The following is a 20936-nucleotide window of genomic DNA, read 5'->3' as shown; positions in this document are numbered from 1 at the left end:
GGTAATAACTGTTCCTGAACCTGGTGGTGCAGGTCCTGAGGCTCCTGTACCTTCTTCCTGATGGCAGCAGCGAAAAGAGAGCATGTCCAACCTCTCATTTTCGCACATGCTCTCTAATCCAGGCAATGTCCTGGTAATCCTCTTCTGCATCCTCTCCAAAGCCTTGACTTTTTTCCCTATATCACCCTTATCAACCCAGGATGGCCTACATCTTAAGGATTTGTATAGTTCACAACTCCTTACCATGAACATTTTTCTACAGTTATCCTGTAATGCCTTTACAAATTTTGTACTTTCCCTTGAGATTATCCTTCTTCCATCTAAATTCTAGAAAACAAAAGCCTAGCTAACTTAACACCTGCCACTACAGGGACCAGAAAGGTGAATTTTTGCAGCAACTCCCTTTTATTTTTGTTCTTGTGTGAGGAGATCAGAATTGTACAGAGTACTTCAGCTATGGTTCTACTTAGGCCCTTATAATTATAGTAAAACAGCTTCTTTAGAAGTTTCCATCCTAGGAGGCTGTGGCTGCTTAATTGCTCACTTTAGGGGTGGCAATGATGAACAGATTCTTGGGTACTAAGGAAAATGGGAATAAAGCAGGGAATTTGGCTTGAAGAGCTATTCACTTACTCCTGCTGAATATTCATGACTCATGTCCAATACAGTAAAATGTCCGATAAAACATTACATGACTGAATCTTTATTACAAATAACAAAATCTCTCGGTTTATGATATAGTCTTACAATCACTTTAAATCGAAATTTGTGTTAAAATATAAATAATGTATTGAAAATCTTTTTTAAAAATCGTGCAGGATACAATTAAAACAAGTTTTATCCTTTGCTTGTGACATATGTCCATTGCAAATATGACCTGGTCGGTAACTCCTTTCCAAACTAAGCAATGGTTGAGTCACACAAGTATTCAGTACGTAACTGCTTGGCTGAATACCCTGAAATAGGTTTAGGATTTTATCAACAGTCCCATTAGTGAAGCTTTGAGCACTGAACCATTTATTTAGGTCAGACAAAGGCATCACCCCTGCATGGTCAGGGAGCTAGTGACAGTGGTGAAAGACACTAATTAATTAGCAGCAGGCTTCAACTACTTCTCCTGCCACTGTACTAAATAATCCATTAAAGATAATATTGGAAAAATAGAACTGCCCTGCAGGACTTATTGACTTATTCCCTCCATCATCTTTAAGTTACCAAATTCTTCTCCAAAAGATTCAAGACTGCTCAAGATTCAAGATTGTTTAATGTCATTTCCAGTACACAAGTGTGAAGGAAAACTCAGTAATTGTTACTCTTGATGCAACACAAAAATCACAATAATATAAAGAACACAATAATAAAAAAACAATATAACTCTTAATACATAACATAGCTTACATACGTAGATTGATTGTATGTCCATCAAGTGACACCTGGCACAGGAGTGCATTTACATAAGGTGACTCTGACAGGAAATGATAAAAGTGGTGGTGGTGGTGGCAGAGGGGTGTGAAGGGGTAGGTTAGTGAGTTGAAGTGTTGATTAGCCTAATGCTTGGGAAAGGTAACTGCTTTCGAGCATGGTGGTCCTGGCAAAACAGTCAATTTGCAATTATGCTCTCACAATGAAGTGGGACTATACAGCTCAAAATTGTAGAGTTTCAGCTGCGCAGCTGAGGATGGAAAGGATCTACAACGGGTAGTCAAAACTGCCCAACACACCTCCGGCACCAGCCTATATATACAGAAGTGTGCTGGAAAACGGCCAGTAACATCATGAAGAATTCCACCCATCTTGCTCATGATCCCTCTCCTTTCATGAAGGAGGCATGCAGCACCCACACCAGGACCACCAGACTCAAAAAACAGTTACTTTCTCAGCAGTACGGCTGATCAACACCTCTACCCATTAACCCACCCCTCCACACTCCCCACCACCACTACTTTATCATTTCCTGTCAGTCACCTTCTGTACAGACACTGCTGTGCCCAGCGACACTTTATGGACATACAGTCAATGTATACAAGCTCTCTTATGTATTTATATTTATTGTGTTTTGTTCATATTATTAGTATTTCTGTGCTCTTTACTTTTTTCTGTGTTGCATTAGATCCGGAGTAACAATTATTTCATTCCCTTTTACACTTGTGTACAGGAAATGACATTAAACTATCTTGAATTATCTTGAAAAGGCTACGTCTTAAACCGTGTTTCTTGGGAGAGAAACACAGTCATCAAGTTTGAAGGGTTTTGTTAAGATCACTGGCAAGGGTAATTCATGCCCATTACAACATATCCTTCATGGAGTTTTCTAAACAAGAGAATGCTCGTGGTGGTAATCCTGCTAAAGGATTCTGGTGGCAGGCACGTCGCTGCAGGCTCTCTCCCTCTCTCGACACCACATGGTTGTGACACTCCACAACAATAACTCGATTAACAGCTGTGGTGTTCCCAGGACGGACAATGCTCTGCTACTCGGGTACCCGCGGTTCTGACTGGCACAACTGTCACTGCTGTTGAGTTTGAATAGATCCACAGACCTGACAGTCTAATTTTGTCACACCGTCTAAAGTCCTTCCAATCATGTTTTTGCCCTGCTAGCCGTCTCCCTCACTACTCTGCTTCAGGAGATACAATGACAGTCAAAAATAATTTACATTTTAAATTGAAAACACGCATCGCATGATACACAGCATTAAGCATCTATTTTGGTGCAGTAAATGAGCACAATAGTTCAAAGTAAATTTATTATCAAACTACAAATGTGTCACCGTATACTACCCTGAGATTCAGTTGCTTGCAAGGATTTACAGTAGAACAAAGAAATACAACAGAACCAATGAAAAATTACACACAAGACTGCCAAACAACCAATGTACAAAAGAACAAACTCTGCAAATACAAATAGTAAGTACATAATTAATACTGAGAATGAGATGTAGAGTACTTGAAAGTGAGTAAATGATTTGAATTGAAATAGAACTTTATCATATATTTAATTATTTAATGAACATTATACTGTAAGGAACTTCAGAAAGTTGCCAAGAACCTTTTAATCCAACTTTCTTCACCTGCATTAGAATGTCTTATGCTACTTCTGTTCTTCGACAGAAAGCAGAACTGCTTGAAAGTCTCTGTATGGTATCAGCAAGTTGTCCAACAGAGGCCCAGGGTTTACATCAACTCCCTTTCATTTTTCTCTCTTCAACTTATATAGGGAGTTTCTTCAACTTCTGCACCAGGGATGATTTACTACTGACTGCAAATACTGATCTAAAGTTCTTGATGTACATTGTTTTTCATGCTGATAGATAATATTAGAATTTCTGCTTAGACATCAATGGTGTGGCCCAGTAATGGGAATATTCCAGGCACCCATGTTAAAGGAAGTTTACAATATGGATCATTTTCTAGGAAAGCAACCCACAAACCCACACCCCTCCCCCCACTCTCAGTCCCTGTTAATGCAAGGATGTCCTGTATCCATATTCTGCAAATGATAAAGTTTTAAAACTCCCTTTAATTGCCCTCCTTTAATGAAGTTTAATGTTCAAAGTACGAGGGGTGATTGATAAGTTTGTGGCCTAAGGTAGAAGCAGTCAATTTTAGAAAACCTAGCACGTTTATTTTTCAACATAGTCCCCTCCTAGATTTACACACTCAGTCCAGTGGTCGTGGAGCATACGGATCTTGGACCTCCAGAAAGTGTCCACAGCAGGGGTGATTGATAAGTTTGTGGCCTAAGGTAGAAGGAGATGAGTTATTAACTTCAAAGTTTCTGCATAATCACTCAAAGAGTTGAACTGCATATGCATGTAACGAGAGCGGTATAACTCATCTCCTTCTACCTTAGGCCACAAACTTATCAATCACCCCTGCTGTGGACACTTTCTGCAGGTCCAAAATCCGTATGCTCCATGACCGCTGGACTAAGTGTGTAAATGTAGGAGGGGACTATGTTGAAAAATAAATGTGCTGGGTTTTCTAAAATTGACTGCTTCTACCTTAGGCCACAAACTTATCAATCACCCCTTGTAAGCTTATTAGCAAAGTACATATGTGTCACTATATACAACATTGAGATTCATTTTATTTAAAGATACATGCACTTCCAGCCCAACGAGCTGTGTCACTTAGCAACCTACCTATTTAACCCTAGCCTAATCACAGGACGTCTACAATGACCAATTAACTTACTGACCTGTTTGTATTTGGGCTGTGGAAGGGAACTGGAGCACCTGGAGGAAACCCATGCGGTCAAAGGAAGCACTGGAACGAAACTCCGAATTCCGACACCGTGAGCTGTAATACTATAGTGCTAACTGCTGCGTTACCGTGGCACCCTTACTGTAAATGCAAACAACGACTGACACGCAACCAATGTGCAAATGTTTCCATAGTAGATATATGATTACCTTAGTTTCCTCAATCTGCATTGCGTTGAGTAAATAGTGAAGCAGTTCCTGGCTGTCCTGCTGCTGGAAACCCTTAAAGCGTGGTGCTCTGTTGGGCAGAGAAGCAAAACACATTGTAAAGCACCCATGTGCCTCTGTAACTATTCTATGCCAGCAATACTAGTGCACTGTCTCAATTGATCAGCATTGAGTTCCTCAGCCTTTTACACAGCACAGTTCTAATACTGTCAAAATTGGAACTGGAATTGGTTTATTATTGTCACAAGTACCAATTTACAATGGAAAACTTGGCTTGCACACCCTACACACAGGTCAGATCAAGCAGGCAACCAAAATGGTGCAGGCAATAGACGGCAATGTTTTGTGGGAAGCTCACAAACTATCAGAAGCTGAGGGGAGATTTGATACAGGTTTATAAGATTATGAGAGGCATAGATACAGTAGACAGACAGTATCTTTTTCTAGGGTTGAAATATCTAATACCAGAGGGCATGCATTTAAGAGGAGAGGGGGTAAAATTTCAAAGGAAATGCGAGGAGCATTTTTTTTTACATAGTATGATAGATGCCTAGAGTGGTGGTAGAGGCAGAAGCATTAGAGATTTTTAAGAAGTATTTAGATAGCCACAGAAATGTGAGGAAAATGGAAGGATATGGACATGGTGTAGGCAGAAGGGATTAGTTTAGTTGGCCATTTGATTACTAATTTAATGGGTTCGACACAACATTGTGGAGTGAAGGGCCTGTTCCTGTGCTGTACTCTTCTATGTTCTACTACATATACAAGCAAATGAAATCTGTCTTGATAAAAGGGTATATTTGAGACAGTTAACCATAGATCCTGATTGCTACAAACAGCAGTCCCAACCTGTTCTGCAATGATACAACAGGTTGTGGTGCATTGGCACTGGCTTCCATATGTCAGCACATCTGTGTATGTTCTAGTCAATCAAGCATCCAAAAGTCCTCAAACACAGCAATGATCTTGCTTCCAGCAAGTTTTTCAAGGAGAAACAAGTGCATATACATATTTGTGAGATATATAATTTCACCATGAATAAACTTCACAAATAATTTAATCACAGGCAATGTTCTAGTGACATAAAAACAAATATACATCCTTTATTTTGGTTTAAAATGTTACTTTTTGCAGCATTAAAAAGTATGTTGTTCAGCATGAAAGTAAGATTTTTGGAACAGGCATCAGTGTCACATCAATTCTAGCATCTCTCCCATCATTATGTTGGTTTCCAGCATGTTAACATCCTAGCAGCAAAGAAGCAGAAGGATGCATCTGAACCAGCAATGGAGGTGATTGTGATCCAGTAATATTTCTGCTTTTACTTTGTTTATTAAAAAAGATGGTGGAAGTTGTAGTAAGGCAAGAACTAACAGAATCTCCAGGCAAGGACAGATTGCAAATAGGGTACAGACAGTCTTTGAAGACCACAGCAGGCTCAGATACTGGAGACAAGATAAAAATATAATGAAAGGATGCGAAACACCCACACCAACTCGGGAACAATTGCTTTACTATCTTTAAAATATCATTGGTTGTTAGCTTGGAATAACTATTCACTTTTAACACCTCTGCTGAGGTGATTTATCTTGCAAGTAAGGGATTCAAATACACACAGTTTACTAAATGGTCAAAACCTGCAACTGCTAGCCAATTCTGTGTAAAAGTGGCATTTCCCTGTTCAGACTTAAGAACTGTGTGGTGACAGAGGCCATGCTGGTCTCTTTACACACAAGTAAAATAAAGTATGATTGAGGAATAAGTGTGAATATTCAGAATCCAGTTAATTAGCGATGACAAGATCACAGATGAAGGTATGGTTGATCTAACTTTGGTGGGGTATACACGTATGGGTATAAAATCTTCTTGGCCATCAAATAGATGAAATTACTTCTGTTGAAAGATTATTGATCAGAAATGTGAATGCTTCTTCTCTTCAAAGATGCTGCCTGGCTTAAGTATTTCCAACATGCTTTTTTTGTTTTCCTTCCCAATTTCTACCACCTGCAGTAATTTTTTTCTTTTGGAGTTAGTGTAGGTTAGTGTACACCGAGTCCAATAATAGTCAACCTATTTTTGTCATATGCAAAATGACTATGTCCAGTTTATTTGAATAATAGCACCCTTCCCACCATTAGGGACATTTTCAAGGAGCAGTACCTCAAAAAGGTGGCATCCATTTTTAAGGACCCTCACCATCCTGTAACTCCTCCTGATGGTAGTAACATTAATACCATCAAGGAGAAGGCACAGGAGCCTGAAGACCTGCACTGAATGATTTAGAAACACCTTTTTTTCCCTCTGCCCATTTTGCACTACTTATTTTTGTAAATTATAGATTTGTCTTGCACAGTTCTGCTGTCACAAAATAAGAAATTTCACCATACAAGGACCATTTCCTGAAGATTAGACAATATTCAATTCCATTCACTACTCCTTAGTGACTGAAGCTGCCAAAGCCTTCATAAATCAAGATCCTGACATTTGCTATTTTAATGCAGGTTTAAATGCCTTGAAATAACCACCTCCAACCAAAAGGAGTTTAATACTCACTCTTGAATTCAATGGCATTACCATTGCAGGGTCCCCCATTATCATCATTCTGTGTGTTTACCATTGACCAGAAACTCAATTGGACGAGTCGTGCAAATCCTAGGGCTACAGGAACAAGTCAGATGTTGAGCGTTTTGCAGCATGCAGCTCACCTCCTGAAGCACCAAAGCCTTTCCATCATCAAGACAGCAGGCAGAAACACTACAGAATCCTGGCCACAACCCTCAAGAAATTCAACACTAAACAAGTGGCCCACACACATCCTGAATTACAAATATATCATCTATCCTTAATCATCAATATATCTTAATGCTAGAACTTGCTATGCAACAGCACTACGACAGTCTTGCAGTGATTCTAAACACTTCTCATCTTCTCCAGGACAATTAGAGAAGGCTTATATATAGTGGATTCAGTTAATCAGGTTAGCCGTTTATTCGGGATAATTCTAAAAAGAACAAAAACTAATCGAGAAAATTGCCAGGGTTCTCTTTGTTTATTTGGGATACTATGCTGCTTAATTGGGGCAGGAGCCTGTTGCTAAACAGTTTCTAACTAGCACCAGTCGCACACATTTGTGTGGCTATTAGACACTACAAAATTAGAAATTCCAGCTTATAAGTAGCGCCAGCTGAGTGTATTTGTGTTCAAAAAGCAATGATTTTTGTCACTAATAGTTGGCAAGAAATAAGCAGTAAGACAATTCAGAACTGTTTTGCTCACTACAGTTTCAAGCATTCAGGCTTGCAGATGCCAGAAACGGCCAAGAGTTTAAATGAAACGATTCACTACTTCAACAAGTAAGGAACTACAAAGAAATTGAAGGCATGAACAATCATTTTGAATGTTACACTGAAAATGAAGATTTCGCATTGAAGTGCTGTATGAAGGCAGTCCAATATCTGCACTAGGTGTCTGCACAGATTTTTTTCATTTACAGTCAATCTAAAGAACACAGCAGTGTAATTCCTCCCTTGATAACTATGAGAACTAATACACAGTTTTACAGTACTGTAGAAGTATTGATAGTCTTCTAATTTGTTCTGTATTTAAGTACATTATTTGTTACTCAGTTAAATGGTAGTTTGTCTTTTTTTAATAGCCTTTTAACTTTTTCCATGAAACTTCAACTAATTGGGGCAGCCACTTAATTGGGCGAAAATATATTGGTCCCAATGTGTCCCAATTAACCTGAATTCACTGTATATGGCCTTTCCAGCAATGCCTAGATCCCAGAAAACAGATAAATAAAAGTACCTAATCTTTCCAGTTTGTGTCTATTAGTTCCTGTACATTTATTTCAAAAAGCACTAGTGATTAAAATATACTAAAACTAGGCCTAAACAATTAAAAATGGCCTTTAAGATAAAATGAACAAAAATGGGAAGGACAAGGAAACAAGTAAACAGAAAATGGGACACGAGTAAAAAAAAACAGGAAATATTAGCAATAGATAGTAACCAAGATGTATTCAAAGTTTAGTAGCAATTATTTAAAAGGAATTCTCTTAACCTAGCAGTCACAAGAAATCACGGTCAACAAAATATATGTGTAACCTTTAATAAATGTGTTTAATGACTAATTGATGTATCAATCACTTGCTCATCTGATCAGTCAGAAGTCAGCAATCCTAAAATTCAGTATAGTGGAAAACTGAAGGGCCCTGCAGCAATATACACAATCTGCCCCAACATTATGTTTGCCAGCTGTAACACTAACTAAATTAACAGCGGATGGATTGGTACCAGACTTTAAGCAGCCTATTACAAAAGCAACCTATCCTAAAGCAGAAACTTGACCACATCCAAAGAAATGTTGCACAACATTGAAGATGGTCTCTTCAATAGAAGTACATTGGGGCATGTTGCTTATTAAAGAAAAAAAGTGTGGCATCATCCTAGTATAAAATAATAAGCATAAAATATCAGCAAACTGTTCTTATTCTGTCACTTGCAAAAACTACTTTGTGAACTAATTATTTCACAGTATTGCTTTTAGAATGAAAACACAAGGTCAATAATCCTCAGGTAGGATAGAATATCAATGACACAAGGCATGGGATAGAGCTGTATGCTAATACAAAGTTTCTCATCCTTGTGATATCTGGAATTAACTCACTATCAGTTTTAGACATCTAAGCAAATCAGGATTAGGTTTACTGTCACTGGCATATGTTGTGAAATTTATAGTAAATTGCAGTATATTGCAATACATAATAATAAAAAATACCAATTACAATCAAAACTGTATTTAAAAAATAAATAGGTAGTGCACAAAGGGAGAGGAAGAGTAGTGAGATAGTGTACATGGTTTCATTGTCTGTCAGAAATCTAATGGCAGAGGGTAAGAAGCAGCTCCTGAAATGTTGCTTGGATTTCCAGCATCTGCAGATTTTCTCTTGTTCGTGCCTGAAATGTTGAGCATGTATTTTCAGGCTCCTGTACCTTCTCCTTGGTGGTAGAACTGAGAAGAGGGCATGACTAATGACACTTGACACTTAATCACTTCACAAGCAAAATTTCCAAACAGGCAGCTCATGAATAATGAGTGAATGGGCTCCACAACTTGAACGATTTATCCTATGTTATCCAAATGCCAAGATTACATTTTTCTCCCCAACAAGGCAACATACATAAATTATCATTAACTGGCAATGAAAAGGTACATCCGAAATACCTACCAAGTAAAATCACAACCAAAATTTGGAAGATGGCAAAGCACAGCAGGAAAGATGTAAAACAAGGTAATCATTCTGGAAGAAATGGATACATTTCTGCCAGATGAAATACAATGAGTTCCCTTATAATTTGACAGATAAGAGTCCTGATAAAGGGCCTCTGCTTGAAACGCTGACTGAGTCGGGCATGATGCTGTTTAGCCATATTTCAGTGCAAATCAGAGCAGTTTATCATCTCTTTCTGTGCCTTCATTCTCAGTGACTCCATTTCATATTCAAGTGAGTGGACATTGTCCAGGAATGATGATGGTACCGCTAGCCTGGGTCAGGTTAGCTTTTAGCCCTTGAATCGAAAATTCTACAAGAAGTACGGGAAATGACCTAGTCCATCATGCATAAAGCCCTCTCCATCATTGAGTGCATCTATGCAAAGCGCTGTCGCAGGACAGCGGCATCCATCATCAAGGACGCCCACCATCCAAGCCATGCTCTTTTCTTGATGCTGGTTTCAGGAAGGTACAGAAGCCTCGGGACCCACACCGCTAAGTTCAGGGACAGTTATTACCACTCAACCATCAGGCTATTAAACCAGAGAGGATAACTTCAATCGCCCCACACTGAACTGTTCCCACAACCTATGGACCTACTTTCAAGGACTCTTCATCTAATTTTATCGATATTTATTATTATTTTTTCTTTCTTTTATATTTGTAATTTGTTGTCTTTTACACATTCTGTCCTGTTGAATGCAGTCTTTCATTGATTCTATTGTATTTCTTGGATCTACTGCGTATGCCTGCAAGAAGATATGCAGATACACCTGTACTAAGATAATAAATTTACTTTTAACTTCTGACCCTAGCTGGTGCCCTGGCTCTCTAGCCACATTTCTGCTTCCTCCCACGCTGCCTGTATCTGCTGTTTCCTCGGCTGGGCCACCAAGGCCAGGTTGCTGTTGCGGTGTTGGTAGTTCACAGAATCTCTATTCCGCTGAGCACTACAATTAACTCTGCTACTGGCAGATTAAAAATAATTTTCTCTAAGAGTTCAGCAGTGCTGAATTAGCGAAGCTTGAAACGACTTAAATCCCTGACTGTAAACTTTGAAACATTATCTAAGAATTTAAAAATGTGTACTGGTAATAACATAAAACAATCTTAGATCTAATTCCCCTCCATAGATACTGCCTGTCTTGATGAGTTCCTTCAGCCCCTTAGTTTCAATTTTCCTTCCATCCTGAGAACATAATCCAGTAAAGGGAGTATTATGTAGTGTTGTTGTTACTCTCTGGTGTTCTGCTTTAATAGATCAGAAGGAACTATTTAAAAAGAACACTTAGTGATCTTTCAAATGAAACAAAAATAGATAAATATGACCAGTATTTTATTACAGCATGAAAAAGGTTGGGAACACCTGCTCTCGATGAAACAAGACAATAGAACATTGAAGGAAGAAAGGTCTAGAGCTTCCATTCCAACAACCACCTTGGTTAACTGCTACACCAAGACTTCTAAATTTAAAACATGCACTTGGGCTGCTATTTGCTCTTGTCTGTTGTCCATCTTCTTGAATCCAGTGAGAGCACTGATCTGTTGTCAGCATCTAAATGTTACTCATATGGCATCATCTCACAATCACATTTCCTGTTTTGTGATATGATGATATCACTATTTTACTCGTGCCTACGAGCTAAAATGTCAGTCAGTCTGCCCATCCCATGTGCAGCCCTGTACAACTAGACAAGGGAGAACAGTTAACTCATCTTCACAAGATCAAATGGAGAGAGGCCCTCCGTGGGTCAGTGCCAACCATGGATGTTGCGTCTTAGCTGTATACAAGCCAGGACAGTACGACATGGAGAGGAAGCTGTTACCCATGCAGCAGGCTCCCCCTCTTCGTGCATCTGATGAATCCAAAGGAACGGCAGAGACCAATACAGTTTGGCACCAGCAGTGTCATAGGAGTTGCCACTCAGCATTGAACAATGCAGGACTGTCTTAGGGGACCTCAACTCTAGATTTTCCCCTCGGGTTTACTCCCGAAACCTTTCCCATGACTGGATATAGCTGTAAGGCAATAAAAGTTTGAGATCAGAGTTTTTCTTCTCCTGGAGAAGTTGCCAATCACAGCGGGTGAGCCCCATCTGCCTAAAGGCACCAGTAACATGACCGTACTCCTCTCATGTCAGTAGAAATGATTCTGCCGGCTTGGTAGCTAAGCCACCTACGAAGGCCAAGAGATGGACTTGGTTTTCAGAGGTTATTTGAGACGCAAGCCATTGGAATCATTTAATAGGTAGACAACCTAATAGGTTAAGATCTAGACTGCAAATTAAATGTAAGTTGTAACTGACAACTGTGGTACTGCCTGCAACAGTAAAACATTACTGGAACTAAATAATTTTACATTTAGACTTCTCTTGATTTCACTTTCACAGACTCTTGTCATAAAACCAGAAAGACTGTTGCCTGCAAGTCCAATTCCCTTCTCAAGGGCAAAAGTCTCAAGTGGAAGACACCACTGACTATTGGCTCAGGATGACATCCACTCAGAACTACTGCTCAGCTGATGTCAAACACTAGTTACTTTCACTGCTACACTCACAGATCCTAAGGCAGCAGATGTCCTTGCTGCACAGAAGGAAGGAGTGACATTAATTAATGAAGAAAATATATGCAGAAATGCAAAAAATTGTTGAGGATCACATACTTCTGCTTGGCGTTGGGGTGTACTCTCACTTCTGTAAAATTTGCGCTTTGAGATTTACTAGTGGCTTAAAATTAAACATCTTATAGTTCAAGGGTTTAATAACATAAATAGATAACTTACAAAGCAGCAGGAAGTGATGGTATCTTTGGATTATTCATCAATGGTTATGTAGATATTTACTAAAAACTAATTTAAATATACTTCATTATTATAAAGTATTAATGGATAACTTTTTTTCCCCTATGCCTTTTTTGCCATTACTTCAAAGTTCAAAGTAAATTTATTATCAAAGTACATATAGTATATGTCACTATATGCAACCCTGATATTCATTTTATTGTGGGCATTCACAGTAAATACAAAGAAACACAACAGAGTCAATGAAAACCCTCACAATACGGACAAACAACCAATGTACAAAAGACAACAAACTATGCAAATACAAAATGAAAAAAAGACATACAAAATAATAATAATAATAAATAAGCAATAAATATCGAGAACATGAGATGAAGAGTCTCAGTGTTGAGTTGAGTGAAGTCATACACCCTGGTTCAGAAGCTTGAAGGTTGAGGGGTAATAACTTTTCCTGAACCTGGTGGTGTGGGACCCAAGGCTCTTGTACCTTCTTCCTGATGGCAGCAGCATGAAGAAAGCATGGATGGTAGATTTTATGTGAAAAATCATCAAAACACATGGCAATTTATGCAAAGTTACATTGTGATATTTAAGAGTTAAACAATTAGGCATAAAAACATAAAAAAAACAGAATAATCTTTAAAATTTTAGGCCTATGAAGCTACAACAATATGTTTGGCTCAACATATTTTAGTGAAAATTTTCTTTTTAGCTACTGTTAATAAAGGAGACTATTGTTAGTGAAGTGATTTTTTAAAATATTTAGACATAATTTTTCATTTCTACCTTACATGATGCCACAGCCAAACTTACAGAGGGGGGAGTCTAGTGACAGTGGGAGATTAGGAGAACAGGGAATGTGGTGGTGGACAAACAAAAAATAAATTGTGTTGTTTCAGCTTTAAGACATAACCTGATACACATTTTCAGTACTTCTATTTTTATTTTGTATTTCTAGCAAGAGTACTTTATATTGTACAAAACGTGTCTTCATAATATGCTTTTGGTGAGTGCGTGACCTTGCAGTACATAAACCCCAAAACACATTTTATTTGGAGGTACAGCACGATAACAGGCCCTTCGGCCCAACGAGCCCATGCCACCCAATTACACCCATGTGACCAATTAACCTACTAACCCAGACGTCTTTGGAATGTGGGAGGAAACTGGAGCACCCAGAGGAAACCCACACAATCACAGGGAGAACGTACAAACTCCTTACAGACAGTGATGGGAATTGAACCCTGGTTGCTGGTGCTGCATTAGCAATACACTAACTTCTACGCTACTGTGCAGGCCAGATTCCTCCCTTATATCCTAGAGATTGTGAGTTGTTGAATATTTCAAGATGCCGCAAAAATACAATTACCTCTGACATAACAGATTGAAAAGAATTCTTGGTACGAGTGGCCCTTTTCCTGCTTCTTTCATACTATGAAGAAATAAATGCACAGCTGAGGTCAAAGATCCAGGGCTGGGAAGTATCACCATCAAAGGATCCTGAGCACAAATGATATATTAAATAGAAATTAGTATTCCAGTATAACTGCCATTCTTGTTTGCAGAAATAAATCAAAACTGAATTCACTTAGTAATGATTTTTTTTTATTCCAATTACGAGTCAGGATTTTGAATCCATCTTGGCTCAACTCCAGAATTAGAATTGGAAACTGAAGTTAATTTTAACCAGGAGAAGTCGCATCACCTACCAAATTTGATTCCATAGGTGGACAGATCTTTAATTTTGTTCCCTTTTCCTTCATGTCATGCATAAGATCATTGAGTATATGGGTCTGAGCCATGTTCTAAAACAAAAAAAGAGTTAAAACATAATTTGTTGTATCACATATGCAACAGCAATGAAGAAGCCTAAGTATCACACATGCAACACAAGAGATTCTGCAGATGTTGCAAATCCCAAGTAACACGCAAAACACTGAAGGAACTCAGCAAGTCAGGCAGCATCCATGGAGGGGATAAACAATTGACATTTTGGGCCGAGACCTTTCAAGATTGGCATTCCTTATTCCCTATCACATCTGAAACTAAGTTTCCAAATTATTACAAAGTTTTTATACTTCCCATTTTGTTAACACTGCTTCGAGTTCCAGGAGTACCATTATCTATAAAATGAGTGAAATAATCCCATTTTCAAATATATCAATTTAAATATATTTGAGAAACAACATTTGATTCCCCCTTAGTGCTTTGTGTATATTCTCCTCTTTGCAAATGCAAAATATTTTTGAATTATTTCCAGAAATCCATTATTGTGTAGATGTGTAACAAAAGGGAAATGGAAAGCGAACAGATTAGAAATGTGGAGAAAACAGCAGTATTGAGTCTCAGTTGCTTACCTGCATAACAGCATTAAAAAAGCAAGTATTTCCTAAATTGCTCAGCCCTTTGACAGGAACGGCTGCATTACTGATTGTATGTTTTCCTCTCACTGTTTCACCACCATCTGAGTTTTCATCTTGAACTTTCATCGAATTAGAACTTAAACCTTAAAGGAGAAAAGGATTTTTTTCAAGAACGTTGGTAAGCTACAAATATAGCACTCATGATATATACCAAAAAATGCTTATGAACAAAACAGTCATTTTCAGCCAAAGTGCAATACACGCACAAAATGCTTACGAAAGCAGCAAATCAGGCAGCATCTATGGAGGGGAATAAAACAGTTGATATTTCCTGATGAAATGGAGGGTCTCGGTAAGAAATGTCGACTGTTTACTCCTTTCCATAGATGCTGCCTGATTTCATGAGTTCCTTCAGCATCTTGTGTATGTTGCTTAAAATTTCCAGCAGCTAAAGAATCTTGCGTGCTTATATTCAGGTAATGGAAAATATTTAAGAATATTTCAAATGTTCTTTTTTATTATATGTTATATATGGATTCCCCCTTATCCAGGATCCATCTTAAAAGTTACTGTTCACATTTTTCGGCCTTCCACATACATATCAGCCTAAAACCCAATATATCTTCAATTCTGAAGTATGTCCAGAAATGCAATACTTCTATTTGCTTACCAATTTAAGTATTTTCATACATTAGTTTATGGTTTGAATTGGCTATAATCAAGAACAATTCTGAAATGCTATGAAGGCAAAGAACATGAACTTAAAGAGGCACAACTTGGATCTAAAGGTTTTCACTTCTCCACCTCAAGCAGCAAAAGAAAATAACGAATTTATCCAAAAGGCAACCAAATAAGCACTAAATGATTTTAACCCTAGGCCAAGCAAGCAGGATTATATTTATAAACAGTTTGAGAAGTGGTTCTGCATTATGATTAGGGGAGAACACTTTGTGACATCAACCTAACATGACAAATTCAAGGAAACAAGATTCAGGATTCAAGATTGTTTCATGTAATTTCTAGTACACAAGTGAAAAGGAGAGCAAAATAATTGCTACTCCAGATCTGATGCAGCATATAAAAATACACTAAGATAAAGAACACAATAATATAAAAAATAAATATAGATACAAATACGTAGATTGATTATATGTGCATAAAGTGATGCTAGGTACAGAAGTGTCTGTACATAAGGTGACTGACAGGAAATGATAAAGTAGTGGTGGTTGGGGATATGGTGGGGTAGGTTAGTGGGTGGAGGTATTGATCAGCCTTACTGCTTAGAGAAAATAACTGTTCTTGTCTGGTGGTCCTGGTGTGATGTTACATAACCACCTCCCTGACGGGAGCGGGACTAAATGTCCATGAGCAGAGTGGGTGGCATCCTTAATGACATTGCTGGCCTTTTTCCGTTTTAACTGTATGTCCTTGATAGTGGGTAGGCTGATGCTGTTGATGCACTGGGCAGTTTTGATGACCCATTATAAAGCCTTTCTGTCTGCTGAAGTACAGTCTCCAGAGCATGCAGTGATGTAGCATGTTAGGACGCGAGTATGGATGTGAAAAGTCCAGCTCTCTTCAGTCTCGTCAGAAAGAAGAGGCCCTGGTAATTTTTCTTGATTGCGTAAGATTTGTTCTAGAACTATGTGATGGTTGTGTGAGTTGTGCACTGCTAGGAGTTTGAAACTAATGAATTGCTTTCTTAACTAAACAGTGCTTTGGGAACCTGGTGCGGAGTAGTGTCATATTGATTATGCTTGCATAGAAAGTGCTTGGTGCAAGGTAGCAAGAAGCAAATTAATGTTACCTTGAAAAATAATACCTACAGAACGTGCAAAATTAAAATGTATTTGGAAAGTGATTATGTTGAGAGATATACAAACTAATATAACTTGTAACCCTGCATTTAAATCAATTTATTTTAAAAAATAGGCAAGTATTAATAGCGCACATAAAACTTTCCTGCTAGCAAAATTCTAAACAAATTGGTAGCAAAAAATAGAACATAGAACAGTACAGCACAGAACAAGCCCTTTGGTCCACAATGCTGAGCTGAACCAATTAGTAATGAAAAATCTCCCACAAAAATCTAGGAAGTCACAAAGAATGCATTTTTCTTTAATTTTATGTATTAAAAAATAAAAAGTATGTTTTCGTCACAAATAAATCTCACAGAATGCGGATTCCTAAGAATCTCAATCTATCCTAACAAAAGTTGGCTTGAAATGACAAATAATATTTGGTTTACAGCCTTGATTACTTGAAATATATTGCGATTACTGTTTCAATTGGGAAAAATTATCTAATAAGTTGCATTTATTTTTTAAAATTTTATGCAATCACACACACATTACAGACTGTTGTGCACAAGTAGTTTTAGCTTTAATAGGATTAATATTATACATTCAAATATGAACATAGTTTCTGTCATCAGATAACAGCTGAAAGTTTTTTGCCGCGAGCACCAAGATCTGCTGGGTTAGGGTGCAGCTGCAAAAGGAAGCAGTGCTTGAATCATACTAGAAAGCAAAACAGATGTCCAAAATGTCCCAGTAGGAAGTGCAACCAGCATGGAGACCTTGTAAATCTATTTGCCATATCACTTAAGAGCCGAGAGGGCAGGGAAGAGACGGGCATCATTAATTTCTAGCCTACAGGAATAGCATAGACCTGACTACCATAGTCCACTATATTCCAACTTTCATTTGGCAAAAGATTCTGCAAATAAAGACATTCGACCTATTTGGAGTTTAGCAACAATGAGCAGTACAAAGATAATGTAGATAGCATGTTAAAATCTAACTGATAGACAACAGAAAACACAGTGGATGAGTGGATTAATGGTTCATATTCGACTTGCCTTATATTAACATTCTCTTGCATGTTAAGGATAGGAATCTAATCATAAGAGAACGTACTTATGTAGAAGGTTTTTGTGCCAGTTAATTCTACGCATTTATCCTGCTGAATTAACATAAAATTTACTTGTACAGGAGAATAAGGTGCTTTGGTATGGTAGCATAGTGCCAATTGTCAAATGTTCAAGTTGAAGTCAAAGCAAATTTTTTTATCAAAGTACGTATGCTACCTTGAGATACATTTTCCTGCAGGTACTTACAGAAAAATAAAGAAATACAATATAATTTATGAAAACCTATATTAACAAAGATTGACAGTTCACCAATGTTCAAAATAAGACAAATTGTGTACATAAAAAAATAAATAATACTGAGAACATAAGTAGAGTTTTTGAAAGTGATTAGCTTTTTAAAATTGTTTCTTATAAGCCTCTCAAAGACTCATTTGACATGCGAACAAATATAAGTTCTCCTCTCCCTCCAGAAATACACTCTTAAAAAAACTTCTTGATATTTTTAGCATTTTTATTTTATCTCACCATAATAATGTATCTCACAATTTCATTATTGCTGAAGTTACCAAGTTTGGATTATGCTTTAATGCCAGGCATTCATTTTCCCTTAAACTACACAAAGTCAAATTCTGTCAAAAACATCAGTATTAGAAACATAGAAACATAGAAAATAGGTGCAGGAGTAGGCCATTCGACCCTTCGAGCCTGCACCGCCATTTATTATGATCATGGCTGATCATCCAACTCAGAACCCAGCCTTCCTTCCATACCCCCCGACCCCTGTAGCCACAAGGGCCATATCTAACTTCCTTTTAAACATAGCTAATAAACTGGCCTCAACAGTTTGCTGTGGCAGAGAATTCCACAGATTCACCACTCTCTGTGTGAAGAAGTTTTTCCTAACCTCGGTCCTAAAAGGCTTCCCCTCTATCCTCAAACTGTGACCCCTCGTTCTAGACCTCCCCAACATCGGGAACAATCTTCCCGCATCTAGCCTGTCCAATCCCTTTAGGATCTTATACGTTTCAATCAGATCCCCCCTCAATCTTCTAAATTCCAACGAGTACAAGCCCAGTTCATCCAGTCTTTCTTCATATGAAAGACCTGCCATCCCAGGAATCAATCTGGTGAACCTTCTTTGTACTCCCTCTATGGCAAAGATGTCTTTCCTCAGATTAGGGGACCAAAACTGCACACAATACTCCAGGTGTGGTCTCACCAAGGCCTTGTACAACTGCAGTAGTACCTCCCTGCTCCTGTACTCGAATCCTCTCGCTATAAATGCCAGCATACCGTTCGCCTTTTTCACCGCCTGCTGTACCTGCATGCCCACTTTCAATGTATTATATAGGCACAGTACAGCACAGGAACAGGACCAGGACCTACAACCCACCATGCTGTGCTGAACCAAATAAACTAGTAATCAAATGGCCAACTAATCCCCTCTGCCTACACAATTGTCCATATCCTACCATTTTCCTCACAATCGTGTGCCTATCCACACATCTCTTAAAAGCCTCTAACCACCACGCCAGGCACCTAACACTCACCTTCTATGTAAAAAAAAACTTGCCCCTTGCATCTCCTTTAAAATTATTCCCTCACCTTAAGTGCATGCAGTCTGCCATTATATATTTCAACCTCGGTAAAGGATACTGTCTGCCTAGTTTATTTATGCCTCTCATATTCTTATAAACCTCTCCACAACCTCTGCTGCTCCAGAGAAAACAATCCAAGTTTGTCCAACCCCTCATTATGGCACATGCCCTCTAATCCAGGCAGCATCCTGGTAAACCACTTCTGCAACCTCTCGAAAGTCTTAATAACCTCCCTATAATGGGACAACCAGAACTGTTACACGTCCCTGTATCTAGGCAATTTATTTCAACATCTCTGACAAACCTGACAGAGTACAAGAACCTGCTTCAATTACAGTTCCAATATTATAAACTAGATGAAATGTGGTTGCTCCAACCTTTAACTTTCAAACTTTTCAGGTAAATGCTCATTCCAGTTTTTAGGTACAACTTGATTTTGTTTTCCCCCATGATTCCAAAACAGCTTCACAATCAGCTAGGATGTTGGCCTGAGGAAAGGAATATCTTGCCAATGGATGTTGCAATAACATTCTGCAGTGCTTGCTGTAGGTAATGCATTTTTCAGGAAGGTAAGGATACCTGTTGTTCAGCAGACCATGAATTTGTGCTGAGTTTTTCAGATCCTGATGTTTGAAGAGTCGTTTTTCCTGGTCAGACAGCCATAGGCTATGGTATCATATTGAAAGTAGAATAAATTAATTATCCAAGTACATATTTGCCATCATATACTGTACAACCGAGATTCATTTTCTCGCACAATAAATCCAACACAATAGAATCAATGAAAGACTGCGCTCAACAATACAAACAACCAAAGTGCAAAGACGACAAACATTGTAAATACAAAAGAGAAAATAATAAATAAATACACACACACATACGTACACACCAAGAATATGAGATGAATAATTCTTGAAAGTGAGTCCACAGCTTGTAAGAACAGTTCAGTGATGGGGCAAGTGAAATTGAGTGAAGTTATCCTTTCTGGTTCAAGAGCTTCCTGGTTGAGGAGTAATAACTGTTTCTGAACCTGGCAGTGTGAGTCCTGAGGAAGTTAATGTTGAAGTAATGATAGACTTCACCATCAACTTCTGTCCTCAGCAAGATAGGGCCCCTGAGATTACGGAAAGTGATCCACATTTACCAGGGACTAAGGGTGATCAAAGGGTAATGTATATTTAGACCTGACACATTTCTTTATTGATCCATTTATATTCAGAACCAAAATACCAATAAAAATCAACCCAAAGCCAATGTAATACCTGCAGATTCAAAAGATCCATCCATTACATAGACAAGGAGTGGTTTCAAGTTTCTTAAAGGAATCTTTTATTGCCTTGAGGCACTCAAAGAGGGTAAATTGTCAGACCAGATCTATATTTGCAGCAACATAGTTCTGGTGTCACACCAGTAAAAGTAACTATGATCATAGGGATAACTCCTTACACTGGTCCAAATGAATTAGGAGGACTCAACCCCATCTTCCCACTCAATTACCATTACAATGCAATGTTCTGTGTGGTACGTGGTTGCTTTTTGCTGTTTGCATGATTTGCTCCTTTCTTTGTGTGTTGGGTGTTTGATGTTTTCTTT

General features: G+C 38.2%; 1 protein-coding gene across 2 annotated transcripts in view; it reads right to left on the bottom strand.

Annotated features, from left to right (window-relative positions):
* usp45 (ubiquitin specific peptidase 45) overlaps positions 1-20936 on the bottom strand; it is a 98957-nt gene that overhangs the window by 35940 nt on the left and 42081 nt on the right. For both annotated transcript variants that reach the window (XM_063040883.1, XM_063040882.1), the window contains exons 6-9: positions 14868-15016; positions 14220-14315; positions 13880-14010; positions 4416-4503 (exon numbers count right to left, since the gene is read on the bottom strand). In XM_063040883.1, coding sequence (XP_062896953.1) covers positions 4416-4503; positions 13880-14010; positions 14220-14315; positions 14868-15016 — 464 coding nt within the window. The remainder of the gene's footprint in view (positions 1-4415; positions 4504-13879; positions 14011-14219; positions 14316-14867; positions 15017-20936) is intronic.

The sequence above is a fragment of the Mobula hypostoma genome, chromosome 2 (genome assembly GCF_963921235.1).
Source record: "Mobula hypostoma chromosome 2, sMobHyp1.1, whole genome shotgun sequence".
Taxonomy (NCBI): Eukaryota; Metazoa; Chordata; class Chondrichthyes; order Myliobatiformes; family Myliobatidae; genus Mobula; species Mobula hypostoma.
This window is presented reverse-complemented; position numbering and strand designations above follow the sequence as displayed.